General features: G+C 64.8%; 8 protein-coding genes across 8 annotated transcripts; 4 read left to right on the top strand and 4 right to left on the bottom strand.

Moving 5' to 3' along the window:
- Positions 1-1,319: 1,319 nt before the first annotated feature.
- EMIHUDRAFT_365031 (GTP-binding protein engB) lies at positions 1,320-2,477 on the bottom strand. The gene has a single exon (XM_005783744.1). It carries the CDS (start codon positions 2,443-2,445, stop codon positions 1,444-1,446), a length of 1,002 nt encoding a protein of 333 aa, XP_005783801.1. The 5' UTR covers positions 2,446-2,477; the 3' UTR covers positions 1,320-1,443.
- A 360-nt stretch (positions 2,478-2,837) lies between these two features.
- Positions 2,838-6,039, top strand: EMIHUDRAFT_468203 (hypothetical protein). The gene is made up of 3 exons (XM_005783743.1): positions 2,838-3,817; positions 3,894-4,136; positions 4,269-6,039. Exons 1-3 carry the CDS (start codon positions 2,864-2,866, stop codon positions 5,766-5,768), a joined length of 2,697 nt encoding a protein of 898 aa, XP_005783800.1. The 5' UTR covers positions 2,838-2,863; the 3' UTR covers positions 5,769-6,039.
- A 1,665-nt stretch (positions 6,040-7,704) lies between these two features.
- On the bottom strand, positions 7,705-8,283 carry EMIHUDRAFT_112855 (hypothetical protein; the record flags this gene model as incomplete). Its single annotated transcript, XM_005783742.1, has 1 exon — positions 7,705-8,283. One exon carries the CDS (start codon positions 8,281-8,283, stop codon positions 7,705-7,707), a length of 579 nt encoding a protein of 192 aa, XP_005783799.1.
- A 300-nt stretch (positions 8,284-8,583) lies between these two features.
- EMIHUDRAFT_442248 (hypothetical protein) lies at positions 8,584-10,133 on the top strand. Its single transcript, XM_005783741.1, has 2 exons — positions 8,584-8,983; positions 9,053-10,133. The coding sequence occupies exons 1-2, from the start codon at positions 8,620-8,622 to the stop codon at positions 9,211-9,213; spliced, it is 525 nt and encodes a 174-aa protein (XP_005783798.1). The 5' UTR covers positions 8,584-8,619; the 3' UTR covers positions 9,214-10,133.
- Positions 10,134-11,359: 1,226 nt separating this feature from the next.
- EMIHUDRAFT_231954 (hypothetical protein) lies at positions 11,360-11,794 on the top strand (the record flags this gene model as incomplete). The annotated part of the gene is made up of 1 exon (XM_005783740.1): positions 11,360-11,794. The coding sequence occupies one exon, from the start codon at positions 11,360-11,362 to the stop codon at positions 11,792-11,794; it is 435 nt and encodes a 144-aa protein (XP_005783797.1).
- A 456-nt stretch (positions 11,795-12,250) lies between these two features.
- On the top strand, positions 12,251-13,402 carry EMIHUDRAFT_231953 (hypothetical protein; the record flags this gene model as incomplete). Its single annotated transcript, XM_005783739.1, has 4 exons — positions 12,251-12,685; positions 12,772-12,911; positions 12,977-13,074; positions 13,146-13,402. 4 exons carry the CDS (start codon positions 12,251-12,253, stop codon positions 13,400-13,402), a joined length of 930 nt encoding a protein of 309 aa, XP_005783796.1.
- A 1,668-nt stretch (positions 13,403-15,070) lies between these two features.
- On the bottom strand, positions 15,071-15,526 carry EMIHUDRAFT_231951 (hypothetical protein; the record flags this gene model as incomplete). The annotated part of the gene is made up of 1 exon (XM_005783738.1): positions 15,071-15,526. The coding sequence occupies one exon, from the start codon at positions 15,524-15,526 to the stop codon at positions 15,071-15,073; it is 456 nt and encodes a 151-aa protein (XP_005783795.1).
- Positions 15,527-18,342: 2,816 nt separating this feature from the next.
- EMIHUDRAFT_72393 (hypothetical protein) lies at positions 18,343-18,492 on the bottom strand (the record flags this gene model as incomplete). Its single annotated transcript, XM_005783737.1, has 1 exon — positions 18,343-18,492. A coding segment is annotated over one exon (150 nt), but the record flags the coding sequence as incomplete, so codon positions are not given.
- Between the last annotated feature and the right edge of the window lie 4,217 nt (positions 18,493-22,709).

Here is a 22,709-nt window from a genome sequence, read left to right as displayed (position 1 = left end):
GGGTCTGGGAGACTATACGTCAGGAATCAGGCGCGTGGCCAGCACACCGGCTTCCGCGGCAGACCTCGGCGCTGCCTTCTCTAGGCGGGCGGGGGCAGCGCCTCTCCGAGACTGGCAATCACGCTGCGCAGCCGATGGTTTGGCACGAGCTGGCGGGACGTCAAGACGGCGCCCGTCATCGGTGACGTCCTGTGGTCGGCTAGCCTGCGGGCGGGGGAGGAGGGGTGCGGTGAGGGATGCGAGAGGGGGCGATCCGAAGGGTGGCAGGGGGCGCGGCACCATCGCTCGATCGCATCCCGCTCGTACGAGTGCCCGTCCGGGGCGATGACCGGGTCGCGCATCACCTTTGTTTCTCGGGGCCAGGGGATCAGGGCCAGGTGCCAGGGTCAGAGTGAGGGTCTCACGGCGCCAGCGTGAGGTCGAGGCAGGTGCATGGGCGCCGCGGCGCGCCTCCATAGAGATGGGGCACCGCAGGTCCCGGAGGAGGCTGTCGCTGGCGCCGTCGCCGAGGCTGCCTCCAACCTGCCTCCTCTCGGCAGCACCCGCAAGCAGGTCCCCTCGCAGCGCGCGAGAGAGGCTCGCGCCCGCACCAGGCGCGCCGAGCCGCGTGGCGCTCTCCTCGAGCTGTTCGTACATTGCCGCCCGCCGCAGCCGCAGCTGCCGCCGCAGCCTGACAAGCGCGCGCCAGAGGGAGAGCGACGCGAAGGAGCCGGCCACCATAAAGAGATCCATCGGCCCATTCAGCGCGAAGAAGAGCAAATCGGCCTTGCCGGACTCCTTCAGGAAGGACTCGGCGATGATGTAGAGGCCAATCACGAGAGAGAGGCCAGACGAGCCGACGAAGTGGCTAGAGATCATCCATGGCTTGCAGTCGCGCGCACCAAAGTAGCCGAACGCGCCGGCAGCCACGAAGAAGGGCTGCATAACCAGCAGGGTTGGCGTGCGCCGCATCGCGCCGGCGGACGCGAGCGCGAGCGCGAGGCAGACCTGGCACGCGCAGAGCGTCATCACCGTTTGACGCTGCTGGATCATGCTCCCCTCCGATGCGTGGATGCCATCCTCGTTCAGCATGATGGCCCTGGCGAGTACAGCTGGCGAGTATAGGCCACGCCTGATTCACAGCCTTAATTGAGACTACTTTATCTTGCTTCACATCCTAGCATCCAGATCTGAGAGAAAATATGCTATTCAAAACGCAAAAAAGAAAACGAGAATTTTTGTGCCTATTTTCTTTATTCTTCGTCTCTGCTCAACAAAGTGTGCGTGTTAGAGTTGTTTGGTAAAAATCTCTCTGCTCATCTTTAGACTTTACTGTTACACACTTTAGAGCGACCCCAGCTTGAGAACCCCCCCCACCCCCAGTGGATCGCAGATTCGCAGTCGCGGAGGACCTGGAGCTGAAGCCTGAACACCGGGCCGCCTGACTGCGCGGTTCTCCTCGCTTCACCGAGCGCGCCTCACCCCCGTCCCGCCGCCCCCGCCGCCCCTGCCTCCCCTGCCTCCCCTCCCTCGCGCGGCCCCGGCGGCCCCGCGACCGCCGCCCCGCCCGCGCGGCGCGGGCGCTGTGGCCTCTGGCAGCAGGTCGCTTCGGCCGGTCGCCGCGCAGATGATGCGCCGCTGCAGCGCGTCGACGCCCGCCTTGCGCTGGGACGAGACGAGCGCGAGAGGCCTCAGCTGCCGCCGGGCGGACTTGAGGCCGGACTGGACGAGCGCGGCGACCTGCGCAATCCGCTGCGGCGGGCCCGCCGCGTCCGCCTTGGTCAGGACGACCAGGTACGGCAGCCGCGCCTCCGCCTCGAGGAACTGGAGCATCTGCACGTCCGACGGCTTGAGGCCGACGCGGGCGTCGACGAGGACGAGGACGAGCTTGATGGTTGAGCGCTTGCGGAGGTAGGCGGCCGAGAGGCGCGCCCACGCCTCGACTGCCGCCTCGCTCGCCAGCGCAAACCCGTACCCAGGCATGTCGACCAGCCAGAACGAGTCCGCGCTGCTCCGCCGCCCGACCTCAAACCACGTCAGCTGCGTGGTGCGGCCGGGCTTGTCGGAGACGCGCGAGAGGCCGGCGGTGCCCGTGAGCACGTTGAGCAGCGACGACTTGCCCACGTTGGACCGCCCGATCACGGCCACCTCGGGGCGGCCCTCGGGCGGAATCGACTCCTCTGTCGACGCCGCAGCGAGGAAGCGAGGGCGCACGCCGTACGCCGATCCGAGGTGGCCCATCCCGCGGCCGCCGCGCGTCTCGCGCCGCGGCGGCCCTCCGCGCGGCCGGCCCCACTCGTCGTGCAGCGCGCGCGCCGCCGCGAGGACCTGCGGCTCCACGACGGCGCTGCGCAGCCGCTGCCGGAAGGAGGGCGCGGATCCGCCGCCGCCGGGCGGAGCGCCGGGCCGGAGCGCGAGCGCGGCGCAGAGCATGAGCATGAGCATGAGACAGCCGCCTCCGCGCATGTCCGCCTGTGGCTCGTCTCCACTACCGGTCGCTGTCGAGGAGGCCCTGCGTGCGCTCTCGGGAAGAGAAACCGTTTCGATGAGCGCGCGAGTCACAGCGTGTAGCCTGGCGCGTTTGTGCCCCGTTTGTGCCGCGTCCCGTGCCCCCGAGTTCATTTTATAAACAGGCCAGGTCTACACTGGCCGCGGCACCAGCTCCCGCGGTCTGCACGCTAGGAGTGGTCCGCCCTCGCAATGAATGCGGAATACTATTACGAAAGTTCCAACTAGTGCAACACAAACTAGTCCGTCTCGTAATCGCGCCAAGAGCACACATGACAAGCGATCCCATGTTAGTGATTGTAATAAGGAAGAGAAACAAGGTTTTCTCATGAAGGCGCCGCAAACACGGGGCCTTGTCGGCTTGTGCCCTTTCGCAATGCTGCCCTTGTCCGCGTCCTGCCGCGGACAAGCCCGCCTCGTCATTCTTCTCGTGTCGCCAGCGGCAGCATGGTTTCCTGATTCTGACTGGCATAATCCGCCGCAGTCTCCGCCGCCGCCGCCGCCGCCGCCGCCTCCGCCGCCTCCTCCTCCGCCGCCGTTGCCGCCACCGCCGTCGCCGTCGCCGCCGCTCGACTGCTGGAGCTCGTGCGGTGGCGAGGGCTTCTGCCCTGGCTTTTGCGGCGAGGGAGGGCTGTGCTGCTCTTCGACGCTGCGCGTGTCGGACGAGTGCCCCGAGGCCGCGGGCTGCGAGGGCTATCACTGCTGCGTGGCCAAGCAGCTGAGCTTCGCGGAGGAGGTGGGCGGCGCGTTTGCCGACGGTGAGGCGGACGCGTCCAAGTTTCTGGTGACTGAGGCGGGCGACTGGCACACGGGGAAGTACGCGAGCCTCGCCGGGTCAAAGGCAGCAACCACTGTCTCGGCTGCAGGGAAGGAGGCGAGCGAGTGGCACGCGGGCAAGTACGCGACGATGGCGGGCTCGGCGGCGTCGCTGGCGGGCTCAACGGCGTGGGGCCAAATCGGCTTGGGATCGGAGGCGGTGGGGTCGGAGACGGCAGCGATGTCCACTTCGGTGGAGGATAAGACGGCGTCCGCCACCAGCTCGGTCGCCGATAAGACGGCGTCCGCGACGAGCTCGGTCGCCGACAAGACCGCCTCGGTGACCAGCTCGCTGGGCAGCTCGGTCGCCGAGCAGCTGAGGAAGGAGGCTTCCGCAGAGTACCACGTGCAGCAGACCAAGCTGGTGCACGACAAGCTGGCCGACCAGATGAGCAAGGAGGCGTCGGCAGAGTACCACGTGCAGCAGACCAAGCTGGTGCACGACAAGCTGGCCGACCAGATGAGGAAGGAGGCGTCCGCCGAGTATCACATCCACGAGGCGCAGCGGGTGCAGGCGGATATCCATTGTGCTGTTGACTGGCGTCCACCCACTATTTGAGCCCACGCTATCACACTGATGGCGTGCACAGGCGGCGCTCAGCGACGTGAGGAATGCGAGCCTGCTCCGGCTGGAGTCCATCACCGACATGCAAGAGGAGGTGGCCGAGGACGTGCCGATCTGCACCCTGTACGACATGGCCGGAAAGTGCTGGCACGGGAACGCGCTCGCGACGGGCAGGGTGCCTTGGGAGGAGGCGACGCCGCACACGTCGATGCTCCAGCTGGCGCCGACTTGCCAGTCGGACTGGTTCTCGCAGTGGGTGGCGCTGCAGGTCCGAAATTGCGCGATAGTACCCGAGAGTACCCGAGAGAGCACCCGGAGTACCCGAGAGAGCACCCGGAGTGCCCGAGAGTGCCCGAGAGTGCCCGAGAGTAGCATGTCGACGGAGCGGGTCGCGCTGCAGGTGTCGACCCTCGCCACCGAGGAGATCCAAAAGATGAAGGGCAAGTCGACCAAGGAGATCACCGAGGAGCCGCTGCTGAGCGGCGCCGGGCTCGTCGGGACCGAGGTCGTCGTCAACGCGATGGGCGGGCTGCAACTGACGGCGCGGAACGTGACGCTGCTCGACATCCAGACGGTCGCCGTGCAGTACGGCGTCTGCTGGGACTACTACGAGTGGTGGCTCAAGCAGAACTTCTTCGAGCAGCTCTGGAGCTCGCGCAACCCCGACACGCTGCAGGTCAGTGTCTCCAACATCGCGGTGCGGCTGAGGACCAACTGGACGCTCTCCCAGTCGACGCTCGGCCTGGTCAGTGTTCCAGTCGACCACGGTTCGGCGGAGCTGACCGTGCGCGGCATCCTGATGCTCGACGTCGACTTGCACTCGCTCACGTCGGAGCCCATCTCGGGCTGCAAGGCCAAGTTCGAGCTCACGGACCTCGACCTGACGCCATCGATGATGCCAAAGGCGGCCATCATGGCCACTCTGCAGCCCTTCCTGCCCGTCATCGCCGCGGCACTGCCGGGGATCGTCTGCTACGGCGGCGCCGACCCCAAGGGAGGCTTGTCGGTGGTGGGCGGTCTCACGCCGTCCCTCTCCTTCTCGGACGGGGGCTCCGCCTCGATCGAGTTCAAGGGGCTGCAGGGCACCGGAAACGAGGTGCTTGCGCAGTATGCGGACGTCCTATGGTTCTTCGAGAACGATGCCGAGCGCTACTTGCCCTCGCCTCCGCCTCCAGCGCCGTCACCGCCGCCACCGCCGTCGCCGTCGCCGCCGCTTGACTGCTGGAGCTCATGCGACGGCGCGGGACCCTGCCCTGGCTTTTGCGGCGAGGGAGGGCTGTGCTGCTCTTCGACGCTGCGCGTGTCGGACGAGTGCCCCGAGGCCGCGGGCTGCGAGGGCTATCACTGCTGCGTGGCCAAGCAGCTGAGCTTCGCGGAGGAGGTGGGCGGCGCGGCTGCGAATACGGTCTCGGCGGCAGGGAAGGAGGCGAGCGAGTGGCACGCAGGCAAGTACGCGACGATGGCCGGGACGGCGGCCAAGTCCGAGGCCAAGGCGACTGCCGTAGCCGCAGAGGCGGAGGCACAGACCTGGTATCCGGGCAAGTACGTCTCGATGGCGGGATCGGCCGCCGAATCGGAGGTGCTGGCCACCGCCGCGGTCGCAGACAAGGAGGCCAAGAGCTGGCACCCCGGCAAGTACGCGTCGATGGCGGGATCGGCGATCAAGGCCTCTGTCGAAGGCCTAGGCGTGGGGTCGGCAGAGGATGACGGCGCGGAGCTGACGGCCGACTCGCTCGCCGCGGAGTCCGCGGCCCGCAGCAGCACGCCGGCGCTGTCTCTTGGCGCCGCCCTTGGGGCTGCCGGGCTCCTCCTTGCCGCCGTTGCGGCTTTGCGTCGCTCGCGGGTGCAGTCGGCCGCCGCGCCAGGGCGCACCGAAGATATCGCCGCATCCATGCTCTGAGCTGCATGAATGAACGAGGGTGCGGTCACTGGGAGCATGTACACATGCTCGGCGGCCGCCGAGAAATGGATGCCGGTGGAATAGAGAGAACCCGTGTCCTTTGCGTATGTGAGAAGAGCGAGCCCGTGTGTGCCACCTGCCTGGCCACCTGGGCGTCCTGGTTGCATGACGATGAGATCACATTATGTTCATGTTCAAGCTTCAGGCGCATGCATGTTGTGGGTCGTGTCCCCTCGCCTCTCTTTTTCATTTACTATTTTAATCCGTTTGCGTTTCTTGCCTTTGTGCTTTGAAGTTGATTAGCGACCCGTTCGACAGGAGAAGCCGAGAGAAGCAAGGAGTGGCACGGCACGGGGTAGGTTAACCCCAACTCGCAAAATAAAAGAGTTTTCTTGGCGACTTGGAGTGCGCGGTCATTAACCTCGCATCCAGGGCCGCCGGGGAGCTAAGAAGCGCACACCCAGCGGGCCGGATGCTCGATACGGGTTGCGGGCAAGAAAACCCTAGCCCTGGCGGGTGCGCGGTCGCAGCGCCATAACACGTTCACACATTTTCACGATGCATTTTCCAATGACCAATCCATCCAGGCATCCTTCTCGCCGCGTCGTCCCAACATCGTAATGCGCGGTGCTGCCGCCGAGGAGGGCCCGCTACCACTCAAGCAGCCATCATCGCCGGCAGAGCCACGTGCACTGCGATTGCATTTGCCGCGTCCGTCACTCGCCCCAACAAAAGTTCCACCTTCACCGCCTCGGGTGTCTCGCTCGCAGCCGCTGCCCCCGTCACCCAGTACTGGTGGCAAAGCGTACAGCATGGCTAGCCGGTTGGCTCGACTGAATCACGCTCAACAGTCCCGGGGAAATAGAAGTGGAATCTCCCCACCGAGCCCAATGGACGACCTCCTCACGCTCTCTCTCGTTGCGAGCAGCACACCAAAGGAGCGGCTCTTCTGGAGCATTGTTTGGCTTCCTGAGCTCTTCAGCGGGATAGAAGTCATCGAGTCGGTCCTAAAAAAGCACAAGCGGGTAATCGTCGTCGGTAACGGGCCGATTCATGCTAACCTCGGCCGTGACATTGACGCGGCCAGTCACCGGGCGTGCATTGTGCGGTGCAATGACTTTCGCTCGAGCACGACGCCTCAAACGCATGGGACGTCGTGCGACCTCCAGGTCATCAACTGCACGACCGAGCAGCATAACTGGGACATCCTGCAGTGGCTCGCCCCGCAGGCGCACGTCCTCGTGGCGGAGCGGGAGGCGAAGCCGAGTAAGATCGCAAACCTGATGGCCATGGGCAGGAGAAGTGGGCTGACGATGCACGAGCTCTCGCCGCTGGCGCGCAAGGTTGCAATGGAGAGGACCGACGCGACACGGGGCTTTCTCGCAGTTGCGCTAGCGATGCGTGCGATGCGCGACTGCAGCGGTGAGCTGCACCTGTACGGTTTCGGAGGAAAGGGTCATCATACCGACTCGTGCAACGTGATCGGTCACGGCGTCTCTGACGAGTGCGGCCCCCTAGATTCGCCGCCACAATCCGCGACGTGTATTCATCTAGATCATGCCCACGAGAGATGCTCTCGCGTGCAACAACCAGAACCACGGGACGCGTGTCTTCCGACGCAGGTGGCGTCTGTGGGAGAAGCTCCATCGCTTCCTGGACGACTTCACGTGGCACCGCGAGGTTGCGATCGACCTCACGCGTTTCTTCGCAAATTGAGGGAAAGTTGTACTATTCTTTTCCCTCCCCCTTCTTTTTTCTATAGTCTCTCCATTTTCTTTAATTATTTTTTCTCTGTGTGGTCTGAGTGTTCACCCTTGGGGACCCGCTGTGTGCGGGGCGACGGCAAGAGACCCAAGGGTGAAGTCTGAGCGTCGGAGAGAAAAGTGGATGTGTGCCCCGCCCGCACGCGAGAGGTGCCCAGCACCTAATCCCACGTCTAGACTGACGGCTTAAACGGCCTGCTGAGCAAGCCGAGGTACTCCGCGAGCTTTGGCGGATCACCCATCCGCAGAGTAGACTGCCCCTCGGCCTGCTTCATCACTTCGCGAGTCGCGTCGATCGGGGAGAGTCCGTACCTCTCGCAGAGCCACGCGCCGCTGACGCGGCCGGCGCGCCCCATGCCGTGCGTGCAGTGGGCGACGATCACCTCGCCGGCCGCTTCGGCAGCGCGGATGGCCTCCATGGCCCGATCCTTGGCATCGGGCGCGCTCATGGGAGCATGCGTCCAGTGGAGGCCGGCAGCGGCATAGACGTCTTTGAGCGGCGTCCTGTAGAAAGCGAGTTCGTTCGGCTCAAGCAGCGTCAGGACGCGCCGCACGTTCTTCTCCTTCATGAAGCGCAGCCACTCGTCCACCTCCTCCTGTGGCGTGCCTCCCGGAGTGTTGTTTCGGTCGTCGGCCCCTGGACGCTCGCACGTGTGCAGGATTGCATCTCTCATCGACGCGCGACCAAAGTTGAAGGGAGCGACAGGCTCTGGCGCGGTGGAGTAGGTGAGCGCCTCGACCTCAGTCGGCATATGTTCTTCCGGGCAGAGGATTGTGTAGCGAGGTCCGACGATTTTTCTTTTGCCGTGGCAGCGCTGGCCAGGCGGCCCCTCTCGGTGCGCCACCGCGACCGCGTTGCGCTCTCGCGCCTCGCCATGCTGCAGGCTGGACGAGGGACATTTGTCGCGACTTTCAATAGGGAAAACGCAACGCATCTTGAATATGCCTGCAGCGCATCTTTAAAGAAAGAGAGAACCAACGCGGATGCTGCCAACCGAGCGCCCGGATGAAAACAATCAAAAAGAAATTCGCGCACCTCGTTGAGGAGCAAGCAAGCACCCACTCGACTTGGTGGTTTTCGCCTTGCTATGATGATAACGCCGGCTCCTGCTGGCACCGAGCCACGCCCCACCAGTTTGAAGAGCAGGCTTGTGGCTCTCCTCCCTCTGGCCTTCCTCCTCTCCGCCGCTCTTGCCGGCGCCGGCCTTGTCGTCCACCAGGCGGCAAAGCTCTTCGCCGGCTCCAGTCCAGAGGAGAAGTGGAACCTCGGCGACCTCGGGCTCTGCCGCGCGGAGGGCGCGTCCTGCCACGTGTGGGACTGCTGCGGCGTCAACGGCGAGCTTAAGCCCATGTGGTGCAACCCTTTCGCGAGCGGGCAGATCGGCAGCATCGGCAAGGCGCGCTGCGTGGTGTGCGAGGAGGGCGTCGAGACGGGCAGCAAGGAGTTCCCCGGTGAGCTCCGTCCGCCCGCGGGTGCGGACCCGGTCGACACGTCCTCTCACCTCGCCCGCCCGTGAGCAGGAACCCTCGTCGCCTGCGACGCGACCCAGCTGAACGCGCTCGGCAAGGATGGCGGAGACAAGGTGGCGCTGCAGGCGGCGCAGATCGCTGCCAACCTCGAGGCGGACCGCATCAAGAGCTCGATGGCGTACGTGCCCGCCGACGACGCGCGGGTCCGCTGAGCGAGACGCAGTCCCCCAAGAACCCACGTGCGCACGGAGAGCGGCTGGGGTTTGGGCAGCCGCCCGACAAGCGCGGTGTGAAGGCCTGCCGGCGAGTGGTGGTGTCGCTGGGAGGTCCGAGTGGCATGAGGCGCCGCAGTTGAGCTTGGTGTGTGCGGTGTGTGCTCCGTCGGCGTAATTCGCGTGTGGCGTGTCTCCGCGCTAGCCGTCTCGAGCCGAGAGTGGAGAGAGACGGGACTGCGCGCCTCGTCTCAGCTGCATGATTAGCGCGAGAAGTTGCTCAAGCTATAGAGGCTGCCCAAGTAGTTGTGTCTGTGTTCTACCAGCGTGGCTAATCATCACACATTGGACACCTTTAGAATCGAAACAAAGCGGGCGGGCGACCGCGGACCGCGGTCGCCGCCCGCGTGCGCCGCTCACAGTCACACCCACGTCACTCCACATGCGCCTGCTACTAAGGCACGCTAGACGCCAACGTGGCGAGAAGATTGTAGACCGCAAAATTATCCGGGCTCCCTGTCGGCCCGAGCGCGGCGTCGTACGCGGAAAGCTGCACAAGCGCCAGGCAAGGAACGGCGAGGAGGAGGGCGGTGCCAATTTCTACGGCGGCCTTTTTGCTCGATGATGGGCCCTCCTCGATCACGAGTGGAGCCTCCTCGCCATGCAGCCCGCGCATCCGCAGGTAGGCTTTGGCATCCAAGGCTGGGGTGGCGGCCGGCTTAGCGTGCGCCGACGAGTCTGAGTCTGCATCGCAGGTGGAAACTGTCTCCTCGAGGAGGGAGAGTACCGGGCGTGGACGACGACGGAGACGCGACGTGCGCCGATTCGATGAAACGGTGAGAGCGCAGGTAGAGGCGACGATAGCCAGGAGCGCCACAGCGCGAAACGGTGCCGACATATGGACGCACCTTGATTGCAAGGAGTCCTGTCACGGTTGATTCGGCGTGTGAATGCTAAAAAAGAAAAATATCTCTGTCACCCCCCCTCCTCCACACACGCCCCTGCAATCCTAGTGCACACTCACACCCCACACGCCCACACGCATACCCAACAATGCACACCGCCACACACGCGCACCCACACACACCATATCGCTCTCCGCCCGGGCCCCGGCTCACCATCTATCTCGGCCCAATCCCCTCAACTGCACTCACCTCCCACCACAGCACCACCCCGCCCGGACTGCCCAGCACCGCCCCCGCCCTGCGCACGGCCCGGCCCATCCCCGCAGCGCCCTCGCGCCTCGCCCGCCCGCCCTCGCCCGCCCGCCCTCGCCCGCCCGGCCCCGCCCCCCGCCCCCGCCCGCCCCCGCTCTCGCACTTGCACTCGCACTCGCACCCGCGCTCTGCTCCCGGCTTCGGCCACCGAGGCTTCGGCCAACGAGGCTTCGGCCAACGATATCATTAGTTTACTGCTCCGCTCAGCGCCGCGCCCGCCCCGCCCTCGCCCTCCGCCCGCCCTTGCCTCCGTCCAGCCCTCCGCCCTCCGCCGCGGCCCTCGCCCTCCGCCCTTGCCCTGGCCGGCCTGGGTGGCATCTCTTCATCTTCACGCGCCAAGAAGTGGAACGGGGCCCTGAGCCGACCTAGCCGCCAAACGGAATGGGGCGCCAAACACGTGCCGGATGAACGTGCCCCTTGGCCTTGCACGCCGGGCACTGCCTTTGTTTCGGTTCGTGAAGGGTCGGTGCGAGTCGTGCTTTCCTCGATACGATCCCCCGCCCTCCCCCGCCACCTCCGTCGCTTGGTTGCTCACAACCTTACCACCATCGGGAGGCGGCGAGGCGAAATCAGACTCGGTCGAAAGACCCCATCCCGGGCTGGATACGACTTGTCGATCCACCTCCCGGGCTCTGGACAGGGTGGCCCGCCACAACGACCCCTGGAATTGCGAGCACTCGCCGCCTTCGTCCTCCCACTGTGAATTTGTGTGAGCTCTGTGTCCTGATTTGCCAACAACTAATCTAAACATACAACGAGTACTAATAGCGTGAGAGAGATTTTTAGCAATACCTTAATGTGATGTTACAGGTGGGTTAAGAGGGAGATGTGCGCGAGCTGCGGGACCGCCGGGACGGCGGGCGGGTGATTGCGACGCGCCGCCACTTTTGGCGACTTTTGGGACGCGCGTCAATCGGCCGAGATTCGGCATGGCAGGCGAGGGTGTCACGGCCATGATCGTGGCTGCTGACGCCGGAGACAACCCGCTGGCGGACCGCCGCGAGGACCGGAAGGCGGCGGCAGAGCGGGAGAGGAAGGCCAAGGTGGCGAAGGTCGCCTCGCAGGCGACGAACGCGATGGCGGCAGTGCGGGCGCAGCTCGATTTGCGGAAGGTGGCAGCAGACAAGGCGGCGAACAAAGCCAACGACGACGCGGGGGCGCCGGTGAGGGCGTCGTCCACGATGCTCGAACGAGTGTTCGATGCCCGCCTCGACGGTCCGGACAAATACGTTGTGGCTCGACGAAAGGAGCGAAAGACGGCTGCCGGGGCTGGCACTGCTGCCGATTTGGCGGCGGGTTTGGAGAAGATGACGGACTCCGTCGTCAAGATGGCGAGGAGAGACGGCAATACCAAACAAATCTAACACTCACGCGTCATTTGGGGCCTGGAGCCCTGTTCACGCGCGCGCGAGACGTGCAGTTTTGTTGTTGTTAATAGCGTAGAGCGTGAGAAATATGAAAAACGCCGGAATTCGGACGAGTACTCTCGTGGCACAAATTCGATAAGAGAGAGAGAGAGAGATTTTGTGTTCGATAAGTGGGACCAGAATGCAGGAAGGAAGGAGGGATGCGTCCAGGTGGCACGTCCTGGAGTTTGAGGCGTGCTTTGCTCTACTCCTCGGTGACCAAACGACGAGCTGGAGAGCTGGCGTCATAACGCGACCAGAGGGTGGCTGGCGGCGATTGACGACCGAGCGGAGACGCAAGGAAGCAACGAAAAACAAATATAACAGGGGTCCCGTACCATGCGGAATCGACCCTATCCTGTGCTCAAGTGCTCAAAGATAAGAAAAATTCACCCGCGCGAAATCGCGCTGTGTATGCGCCTCCTGCTGCACGCCGCTCTGGCCTCAGCAAAAGTTGAGACGCTCCACCCACCAGGCCAAGCCGCCGCCTTTTTCGAAGCGCCCGCCGGCCCCGAGCCGTCTGTCGAGAAACTGTCGCCAAGCAGCCTCGCGAAAGCCCGAGGGTCACTCGTGCAGCTCCGGCACCGCGGCGTCGTATTCGGGCTATTTCTACCGACCGCGCAGCGCGAAGGCGAAGCCTCGCCCGTCCTCGTGTTTCTGCACGGCCGCGGGGAGAGCGGCGGCTTTGCCGTCGCCAACGCACAGTCGCTCCCGTGGCTGCTGTCGAGAGGCCACAACGCGTCCTTCACCGCGTCCTTCCCCTTCATCGTCGTCGCGCCGCAGTGCCCACAGGAGTGCGCGAGCGAGAATGGATGGCGGTCCGACGTGCTCCGCGGCGTGGCTGAGCTCGTGCACGACTGGGCGAGAGCCTACAGCTGCCGAGAGGGCTCCGCCGTGACCTGCCGGAAGGGTCAGCTGGCCTCTGCCGGTCGCAGGTGACCACGGACCTGCGTGGGGACCCAACGCGCGTCTACCTGACCGGCCAGTCGATGGGCGGGCACGGCGCGTGGACGTTTGCAGCGCAGCAGCCGCGCTTCTTTGCCGCGGTCGCCGTCGTGTGCGGCTACGCACAAGGGTGAGCGGCCGGGAGGGGGAGAGGGCCCCGGGCGGGTCGCGCCGAGTCGCCGCTGCCGTGAGCAGGAGCGAGCAGGAGGAGGAGATCGCGAGGCGCCTCGCGCGCGGCCACTCCTCCACGGCGGTGTGCGTCTACCACTCGGTGCCTGCGCCGCGGCAGTGGCGTGCCGCCCCCCACCGCTTGCCTACACCGGCGCCGCCGCCCGCCGCCAGGCGGACGACTCGGTGATCCCAGTCGCCGCCGCGGACGGCATGGTCAAGGCCTTGGCCGCCGCCGCCGCGCAAGGCAGCGAGGTGCGGTACGTGCGCTACCAGCATGCGCCGGGTCCTCCCATCTCCGAGTACAGCGCGCTCGTCGGCCACGGCTCGTACGAGATTGCGTATCGCGACGCCGCGCTGTACGAGTGGCTGCTGCGGCACCAGTGCGACAAGTGCGGCCGGCCGCTCGCCCGCTGGCACGAGCTGCCCCCGCCGCCGTTCACGTTTGGCTGAGGCGGCTTGCGCGACCGCGAGCCGCGAGGGAGGAGAGAGAGAGATGTTGTGTGTGGGAGCAGTGTTCAATATAAATTAGTTTTCTCCACGATTAGTGCCAGTGCGCGCCCTAGTGTTACGGCTCTATAAATAAATAGAGCAGGCATCTCCAGAACAGATGGGCGACGCACGAACACATAGAGGCACACAGTGCGCACCCCCCCTAAGCAGGCACCCCGCGCGCCGGCCCCCCCGCCCCGCTCGCCAGGGGGGGGCGTGCACATCACACACAGATTCACACACAGGACACAGGACCGACAGGTGGACTGTGTAACTCCTCGGGGTTTCTCGGGACACTTGAGGTGTGCTAGTCGCTATAGGAGTCGGACGGTTCCGGCACGTCTGATGGGCCCAGTTCGGGCTCGAGGGAGGGCCGCGGTCGCGGTCGCGGCCAGCGCGCGGGGCCTGGCTAGGCCTAGGGGCGGCGTGATCTCGACCCACGCGCCGGAGCGCGTGTAGTGCTTTAGCAGCCGGGCGGTCGCCGCAGCCACCTCGAATGGCAGCTCGTCGAGCCACTCGGACTACTCGCCAAAGGTGCCCTCGTCTTGCACCGAAGCCTTGTCCCTTGAACTGTTCGCCTAAGCCGTACGCGCGGCAAGCCCGGGGTAGAGCGCCTCGTTCTGGATCTCGTGCGGCGTCTCGGAGTCGTAGCCGGAGACGGAGGAGCGGGCGACTAGTTTTCGAATTCGTTTGGGCGACTAGGACTGGCAGAAGAGGGGCGAGGACAAGGGCTCCACCGTCGCGAAGCTGCCTGCAGACAAGGAGATCATCGGGTGGGCGCGGAAGCTCCTGGGCTTCTAGATCTAGCCCACCCGCTCGGCCCCTGAGTCGAAGGAGTTGGTCGTTTCTGGCGTTCGCCGCCCCGTTCGACTCTTGCTGTCGCCCTCGCCGTGTGTTTGTCAAGCTATAAATAAATAAATAAAACGGACATCCCAAGCTAGGGCTGGGTCGAGGACAGACACGTCCCCACCTTTGCAGGATTTTGCAAAAGCGAGGGGGGGGAGGGCGCATCGCGGCGCGCGGAGAGGGCTGGGCACACGGCACAGGGATCTCTCTCGCATAGGATACTCGCACTGGGCGGCACGAGGGCAAGGCTGGGCGTCCTATTTGTGCTCCCCTCCGTATCCAGAAAGAAAGAAAACAGACAACCCAAGGGAGGGATGGGAGGACGGCACGCCGCCACCACACAGCTCACACAGGGATTTTAAGGAGGAGTGTGGTGCTAGCCGTCGCCCACCCTAACCCTTGGGCGTCTGCCTCTTTCTATCTCCCTTCGCAGTCCCTCGCCGATTCTCGCTACAACCTTCATGCCACCCCGGCACCAACTTGATTCCCGGATCGGCGTCTCACGGCCGGGTCGCGGGACGGGGAGGGAGGGGGGTCGATCCGTAAATCCGTAAATCCGTAAATTTGTAACCAAAAGCCACCAGGGAGTCCCCCACCGCACCCAGCTACCAGGCAGGCAGAGACTCAGCGCTCGCGACATGCTGAGAAGCCGGGGGCTGGCCTCTCCAATGCTCGCGCAGCGCTGTCTGCACGCGCAGCGCTCTCCGGGGTCCGGGCGGCCCACAAGGTGGGAGGGTCGACGACCGTACGACTGTAACGCTACGTATATCTCTTAACAATCACTTATTCGCGCTTGCGCTGCGCCTCTGCGAGTGCGTCTATCAACCCCTCACGCGTGCGCATAATCCCCTCCATCTTGTCGTACAGCCTTGACCTCTCTGCCTCTGCGGCATCAGCGCGCCTCGCCTCTGCCTCCATCGAAACCTGCAGCGCGTCGAGCTGCTCGCGCAGCTCGGCCTGCATCTTGGCCCGCATCTCGCCGATACGCCACTCACACTCAGCTCGAGCTGCATGATTTGCCTGGTCGGCCATCCGCTCAGCCGCTTTGATGTCGCGTTTAGCAGCCTGCTGCGCTGTCCTCAGGTTGTCGCAGTCGGAGCGCCCCAGCTCTTGTGCCGCAGCAAGCTCATCCCGCGCCGATGCGAGCGCCTTCTTCATAGCGTTCGCAGAGCGCTGCTCAGAAGCGAGCTCCTTGGTCTGTGACCGCAACTTCTCTTCCAACTCCTGCCGGAGCAGCATCTCAGCAGTCGCACTACTCGCGGCTGCATGGATGTCCGAGCCCTCTTAGCGTGGTTTGCGCGTCTGTGCTGACGAGAGTGCGGGAGATGCTGCCCTCGTGCTGAACAGAGATTGCGCCAGCGGTAGCAGTGCTGCTTCGGCACACAACAACATTGCGCGTGGCCGAGCTGGCATAAACCGCCGCACAGCCTCTGCGGCTGCAGCGGTGCTTCGGATCGCGTCGAGCACCGCGCCTGTATCGTGCATGAGCACAGCCTCGAACATACTGAGGTTGGCTATTCCGAGTTCGTTGAGCAGGCGCTCCAGCACAATGCTGAGCTGCGTCGGTGCCATTTGTCGACGTGTCCAAGGGAACGGACGTCGCCGAAAGTCCTTCCGAAAAGTACGTCTAACGCCTCCTGCTAGCTGGGGCACGCTCCCATGCGGCTGGGGGCCGCTCTCCAGCTCGATTAGGGCGCTTTTCGCGCGATTTTACGGAATTACGGATTGGAGGGGGGTGGCGGCACATAGGGGGAGGGGGAGACGCCGATCCGGGAATCAAGTTGGTGTGCCGGACCTCGCGCGCGGTCGTCCCACTCTCGTCGTTCTCCCTCCTGTCGCTTCCTCCTCTCTGGAGAGAGAGAGATTTTTAGCAATACCATTTTGTCGCTCTGGAGAGAGAGATTTTTGAAAACCTCTTCTTCTCCTCTGTCGCGTCGGGCGTCGCTCTCCTCTGTCGATCGCTTGCCTTTCGGCGCAACTGTGCCCTCAAAAAGAAAGAAAACAGACAACACAAGGGAGGGATGGGAGGACGGCAAGCCGCCACCACACAGGGATTTCAAGAAAACTCTGCCCTCCTCCCGGGATGAGTCGGATTTTTCAAAATTCTTTTCTCCACCGAACGAAACCCCATCTCTTTGTAGAGCTCTGAGGCTAATGGCAACTGAGCGCGTCGGCCTGCTCACGCTGGGCGCGTTCGGAGTCTTCCTGATGGCACGGTCCAACACGCACCGCCTTGTTGTCGAGGCGCAGCCTCTGAAGCACCGAAAGCCGATCAAGCCAGCGCCGGTTGACGACGACCAACCAACGCTGACGTTCTTCTTCGAGCATGTTGGACGCACTGCGTCGCCTTAACGGCGGTCACGGCTTTGATCGCTGTGCACACGTAGCAACCTCTTGTGGTGAAATCCTTCTTGCTGTGGCACGTTTTGTGGCGTCGGGCTACGAGTGTGGATAGTTCATGTGTAGTTTTCTGTGCGGCTGCGCTGTTGTGGATGTGGTGGCATGTTGTGTAAACTCTACCAGCGACGCGCGTTACACGCAAATGATAAATGACTCAAACCCGGTCTGTGAGGGGGTCGTGCATGCAGCGCCGGTGGTCGTAGGCGGCGCCCTGCATCTGCTCGAACGCGGCGTTGAAGCCGCCATTCTTCAGGTTGTGCACGAGGAGCGAGGCCGGGCTCGCCTGAGCGACGGACGATAGGCAGAGGAGGCGCACGCCGGTCGGTGCACACACCGCGGAACCGTGAGCGGCCAGGGGGGGTTGGGGGAAGGGGGGGGGAAAGGGGGGGGGAAAGGGGGGGTGAGGCGAGCGGCGGTGGCGGTGGCGGTGGCGGTGGCGGTGCCGCCTTGCCGACGAAGGGCACGTCGGGGAGGTGGGCCGCCGCGTGCTGGAAGAAGGCGTACTGCTTGAAGGTGGGCATGCCGCGCCCGCGGGAGCTGAAGTTGGAGTAGCGCGTCTTTTGCCGAAAGAGCATGTGCGACTCTGCGACGGGCAGGAAGAGCATGTCTCGGTGCCGCCTCGCCTCCGCCGCCAGCCGCGCCATCTCGCCCGGCGCGTGCAGGGCGGAGAGCAGGAAGCAGACGGCCGCACTGTCGCCCACTGCGCCGAACCGCATCCACGACCCGCGCGCGGAGGAGCGGCGCGCCCGCCCCCGGCTGCCCGGCAGGGACGGCACGCCGAGCAGCAGCGTGGCGCGCGCGTTGAGCTCGCGCACGCGGCTGTCGCACCTACTCCCAGTGACTACTCACGGGCTAATCAGTTGACTAGTCGAGCTCCCGCACGAAGCAGCCGCGCCGGAGGGGGGGCGAGGCAGCCGCCGCTCCCGAGCCGCCCCTCGCCTCGCCTCCCCCCGCGCCCCCCCCCGCCGAGGGCGGCGACCCCTCCTCCTCCCCTCGCGCCAGCTCGCCACGGGCCGCCAGCTCGCCAGCGAGCCGCCGCAGCGTCTCGACCGGACTGCCACCCGCCCCCTGCGCCGCGGCCGCAGCCGCGCTGTCGACGGCGAGCGCGTGCTCCTGCTCTGGGGCAGTGCGGAGCGCGGCGAGGACAAAGCTCGTTCCGGGCGAGGCGGAGGCGGAGGCGGAGGCGGAGGCGGAGGCGGAGGCGGAGGCGGTGGAGGAGGTGGCGGCGGAACCGGCAGCAGTGGCAGCGGTGGCAGCGGCGGCGGCGGAGGAGGAGGAGGAGGAGGAGGAGGAGGAGGAGGAGGAGGGGCAGGGGATGGTACGTGGAGCCCGCTCGGCCGCGCCCTCTGGATCGTCGACGCGCCCGCGGAAGACCTCGCGCACGGTGTAGCGCGCTGCGACGGCGGCGCCAAAGCACGACTTGTACTCGCGCGACGGGCAGAGCTGCCTCAGCAAGGTCGAGTTGCTGTTCTGACCAATCGGCGGGATCGGCAGGGTCGCGACCCCGTCCCTGAGGGAGCGGGCCTTCGCGGCGCGCTGGCCACGCCGCCGTGAGCGACGGCTGCTGCCACCGCCCGTGCCACCGCCGCCTGCGCCACCGCCGCCGCCTCCCTCCCCATCGACGCCCCCGACCCCCCGCGAGCGGCGCTCTCTCCTCATTTCTTGATGCGCTCCTCCTTGAAGAGCACGCGCTTGTTCACGATCGGATCAAACTTGAGGAGCTGCAGCTTCTCGACGCCTGCCTTGAAGTTCTTGAGCTTTGTGTAGAAGTAGCCGGTGCCGGCTTGGCTGACGAGTCGTATGACTTGGACACCCTGTGGACACGGGCCGCGCGTCAGCGGGAGACAACTGCAGGCTTCTGCTCGCCGATCACCTTCTTCTTCGCCATCGGTCCTCACGCCGGACTCTCTCTCTTTGCTCACGGAATCCTAGCCTGCAGCAAGCCTGTCGGCGTTCTCCCATCCTCTCTCCCTCCACGAATTTCTTTCTTTCTTTCGGTGCCGGGCTTTACTCGTGCTAGACGCACCATCTCCGTGAATTCCTCTCCGTCAGTAACAGCCGGAAAAAGCAAGTGAAACCCCATGCAAGCAGCCAGCTGGCGATGAACATGGTACATGCCGCGAGCGACAGGCAGATTGGTAGCTGCCACACGGTATGTACGTCCCTATTAGCCTATTAGGTCTCTAGTCGACTAGCCACTAGCTACTGCCAGGGCTACCGAAATTGCTCCAACCTCTCCTGGAGCTGCATCGTTACCGTTCCGAGTTGCTGCGCGACCTCGTTCCCGTCCCGTGTGATCCTCTGCAGCTCGTCGATCGGGTCGACCACCCTCGTCTCCTTCTCGAGCTTTTGCAGCTTCTCGACCGTGTATTGCTCCGACCACAATTGCCCGAGCCCGTCGACGTAGCGGACGTCGGACGGGTCGAGATCTCTGTGCACAGAGGCCTCGCCATCCTGCAGCGACAGCCGCCCCGACTCGTCTCGCCAAACTGAGGCTTGTGCCTGGTCCGTGGCCTGGCGGGAGAGCTCACGCAGGATGCTACAGAGCACACACGGCAGGCCGGCCAGCCAGGCCAGCCAGCTCACGGCGTCACGGATGCACCTGGCAGCGAGCGCGGGCGCGCGAGCGAGCGCCTCGCCTCCGCGCGCCAGCAGCTCGGGCAGGTGAGACGGCAGCCGGAGGAGGTTGAAGGGCGGCGGCGGCTCGGTGCCAAAATACTGCACAGCGAGCTGTGCCCGGAGGTATCGATCCTCGATCTCCGCGATCTCCCAGACATTATCAAACGTCTTTGCCATGATCGCAATCAGCATGTTGAGCAGCAGCACCACCGACAGCACAACATAGACGCTCATGATGAAGGGTGCCGCGAAGCGAAAGTCGTATATGCCGGGCTCCGTCTCGTCGTTTAGAGCGTCCGCAATCTCGCCGGTGCAGTCAATGCTCTCCGCCGGGTCGATCGCGATGAGCAGCAATCGCTTCAGGGCCATCGCAGGTCCCTGCGCGAGGTCCACAAAGGGATCGCAGTCCTCGGCGCCGGCGAGATCTGCGCCGCGGAAGAGCTGGTGTAGCGCCGCGGCAAAGGCGGTGGCGCAGCCAACCATGAAGAAGAGGAACTGGGCCGTGTCGCGCAGCATCTTCTCGAGCATCACCACCAGCGGCCCCATCCCCAAGAACGTGAATACGCGCAAGAACCACGCGATCCACATGAAGAGCAGGCCAAATGCGAGCAGCTCCGACTCAAACCCGCTGCCGGTCAACTTGGAGGCGAAGGCCAACGAGACGGCGAGCAGCTCGCCGAGCTTGATCTGGTCGCTCAACGTGTACGACGAGATCTCGTCGATTAGGTGGGCAAATATCCAGAGAAGCAGCGCTGCTAGCACCACCATGCTCCGGCCGGCGTCCACCACTTCGTCCGCGAGCATTGTGAGCGCGGGCCAGACGCCCTCCGGCCCCCTCGAGAGTTGAGTCCACGCGTTGCTGCAAGCCTCGCCCATGGCGGCGCCCAGCGACGGCGTGGGCACCAGTGTGAGCACCAGAGCGAGAAGTAGCGTGCTGAGCGAGGAGAGCGCGAATTGGAAGGTGGGAACGTCGAGGAGGTATAGCGAGCGGGTGTATAGCTGCATCGACGGGCTCCACTTGCGTCTGAAGCCCTCAGAGTAGGGAGTGCGGTCGGTCGACGCGAGCATGAAGCTCAGGTCGAGCGTCTGCAGCAGCCGCCCGCGCAGCGACGGGAAGAGTGCTACCCACGGCAATGCGAAGACGCTGAGAGCTGCAGACAGCGCCAGGATGATGACGCGCATCAGAGGTCGCTGGATCTTTTGCTCGACGCCGTTCGGCGTAATTACGTAGCCAGAGAAGACGGAGTGCGGCAGCGCGCCTACACGCAGGCCATGCGCACAGAGGTAATGAACTTGAAACCTGGCTATACAGCTACTCTCAGAGGCGCCCATCCAGCGACGGTGCATTGCCGCTTGCACCGTCGAGTCTGAGAGTAGCGTCTTGCATTGCACGTTGACCGCGCGAGCGACGAAGCCGCGGGGCCGTCCCTCTGGCGTGTGGTCCTCGCACCAGCCCTCGCGCTCAAAGAGGTGCAGCCGCTGCAGCGTCGAGAGGCGCTTGATGAGCTCGATCCCCACAAGCTCTGCGCGCTCGGCCGTGTCCTTGAGTACAGCCGCATCCGCGGGGCTGCTTCCGCGCCGCTGCCCCTGCTCGATGCGTGCCCGCTTGGCAATCTCGGCGACGTAGCACAGCGCCTCGCCGGCGGCGTGGCGGAAGAGCGCCGGAACGAGGGCAATGGCCGCGTTGAGCTTGCACTGCAGCTGCTCAACCGAGAGCTCATCTTCGCGCAGCGCGAGGTCAATGGCCGTTGAGCCGCATGCGGCTCGGATGGTGGGAGAGGCGCCACGCAGCAGCAGAGTGCGCACCACCTCGCTGTGGCCATACATTGCTGCCATCATCAACGGTGTGTGCGAGCTGTTGGCTGGAGGCACGTCGACACGATTCACGTCCGCTAACGCCATGGGTGCAGAGCCGCGAGAGTGCACCCCCGTGGATCGGCGGGAAAGCTGGAATTCGACCATCTCCTCCGGAAGCAGCAGCTCGTTGCTGATGAGCGAGTCGACGAGGGAGGCGTTGCCCATGGCGACGGCGTCGTGGAGCATCGACCAGTTGTGGGCCGCGGCGGCGTGGGCAGCGGCGCTCGCGTCCTTGCGATCCTTGGTTTGTCGCGCCACCTCGACCGGCGCCTCGACGCCGGCTCCCTGGAGGTCGACGTCGGTCGTATCGAGCCGGTGCTGCTCGTCCGACTTAAGGTAAAAGTAGACGGCGCTGCCGCCGCCGCCGTCGGCTGCGGAGTAGGCGTAGGCGCCAAACTTGATGGGGTGGGTCCCGGCCTCCTCGCCCGGGTTGAGCCACAGCACCGCTCTAGCGCCCATTTCGAGAAGAAAGGAGAGCGTCACCGGACTCCAGTTCTTCCTGCGCATCACGGAGGCCTCCGCATCACGGTGCACGGACGAGGCGGCGGTGGGCGAGCGGGCGGAGGGCGAGCCTCTGGGCGTGATGCGCGCGCACGTGCTCGTCCATGCGGTACGGGCCCTTGAACTCGACGGCGTGGTTCTTCGAGTAGAGGTCGTCCCTCGGGACGTCGACGCACGTCACGCGCAGCACCTGTGCCGCAATGGCCAGGGCAGAGTAAGAGACCACGCGAGAAGGGCGGAGAACCAGCGCACGCCTCGGCAAGCTGGCTATCGCAATTTGCATAGACAAAGCCGCCACCCACCAGCAGTCGCTCAAACGGCTCGCTATCGGAACACGGGTGGCCGAGGGCCCGAAAGGGGGCCCGCCTGCTGTTGCTCTCAGGGTTGAACGCGTCATCCATTCCGTCAAGCATCCCGTAAACGAAGGCTTGGTGCGTCGCGCGCTGCGGTATGACGAAACGGCTCCGCGACTCCCACCCGACCACGATTGGCGCAAAGCGAGCGCAGCGGCAATGCACCCACTCTCGGCCCGGCGGCAGCAGCGCCTTTACCTCTGGCCGCAGCGTGAGCGCACTCAGCCGCAGCTCGACACCAGAGACATTGGTGATGTCGATCGCGTTTGTGACGTCTCTGATCTTCCGCGCGCGGCCGACCGAGTCGAAGCCACGCGGGCTGCGCCCCGAGCTCGACACGAGGCGCACCACCGCCGGCTTCTCGTCTGTGGCGACGCCGCAACTCAACCTGTGAGCTTGCGAGGGCGGCGGGGGTGGGAGTGCAAGCCCCCAAACCTCCTCGTTTCTTAAAAGGTCTTAAAAACTCCGGCCCTCAGAACCCTATGGGTCCCTTAAGCGAAGTCTTGCAGATCTCGCTGACCATCTCTAAACCTTGCGTCTTGCTCTTGGTTCCGTTGGTTGGTATACACATGGTAGGTCTCGGAAAAAGTCCTGATCACACAGCCCGCGGTCGCTTTTTCATATCGGCGACGACATGGACCGCTGGAGCCTCGATCCGTTGGACCGCCAGAGCCCGCTTCTCTCTCCCCCGG

This window comes from Emiliania huxleyi (assembly GCF_000372725.1).
Source record: "Emiliania huxleyi CCMP1516 chromosome Unknown EMIHUscaffold_177, whole genome shotgun sequence".
Classification (NCBI taxonomy): domain Eukaryota; phylum Haptophyta; order Isochrysidales; family Noelaerhabdaceae; genus Emiliania; species Emiliania huxleyi.
This window is presented reverse-complemented; position numbering and strand designations above follow the sequence as displayed.

Bases quoted from the DNA above. Each gene is read 5' to 3' on its own strand.
- EMIHUDRAFT_365031 (XM_005783744.1), bottom strand. From the start codon at position 2,445: ATGCGCGGAGGCGGCTGTCTCATGCTCATGCTCATGCTCTGCGCCGCG.
- EMIHUDRAFT_468203 (XM_005783743.1), top strand. From the start codon at position 2,864: ATGCTGCCCTTGTCCGCGTCCTGCCGCGGACAAGCCCGCCTCGTCATT. The intron at 3,818-3,893 runs GCGGATATCCAT...TGGCGTGCACAG, and splicing joins ACGAGGCGCAGCGGGTGCAG to GCGGCGCTCAGCGACGTGAG. The intron at 4,137-4,268 runs GTCCGAAATTGC...GTCGCGCTGCAG, and splicing joins CGCAGTGGGTGGCGCTGCAG to GTGTCGACCCTCGCCACCGA.
- EMIHUDRAFT_442248 (XM_005783741.1), top strand. From the start codon at position 8,620: ATGATGATAACGCCGGCTCCTGCTGGCACCGAGCCACGCCCCACCAGT. The intron at 8,984-9,052 runs GTGAGCTCCGTC...GCCCGTGAGCAG, and splicing joins GGGCAGCAAGGAGTTCCCCG to GAACCCTCGTCGCCTGCGAC.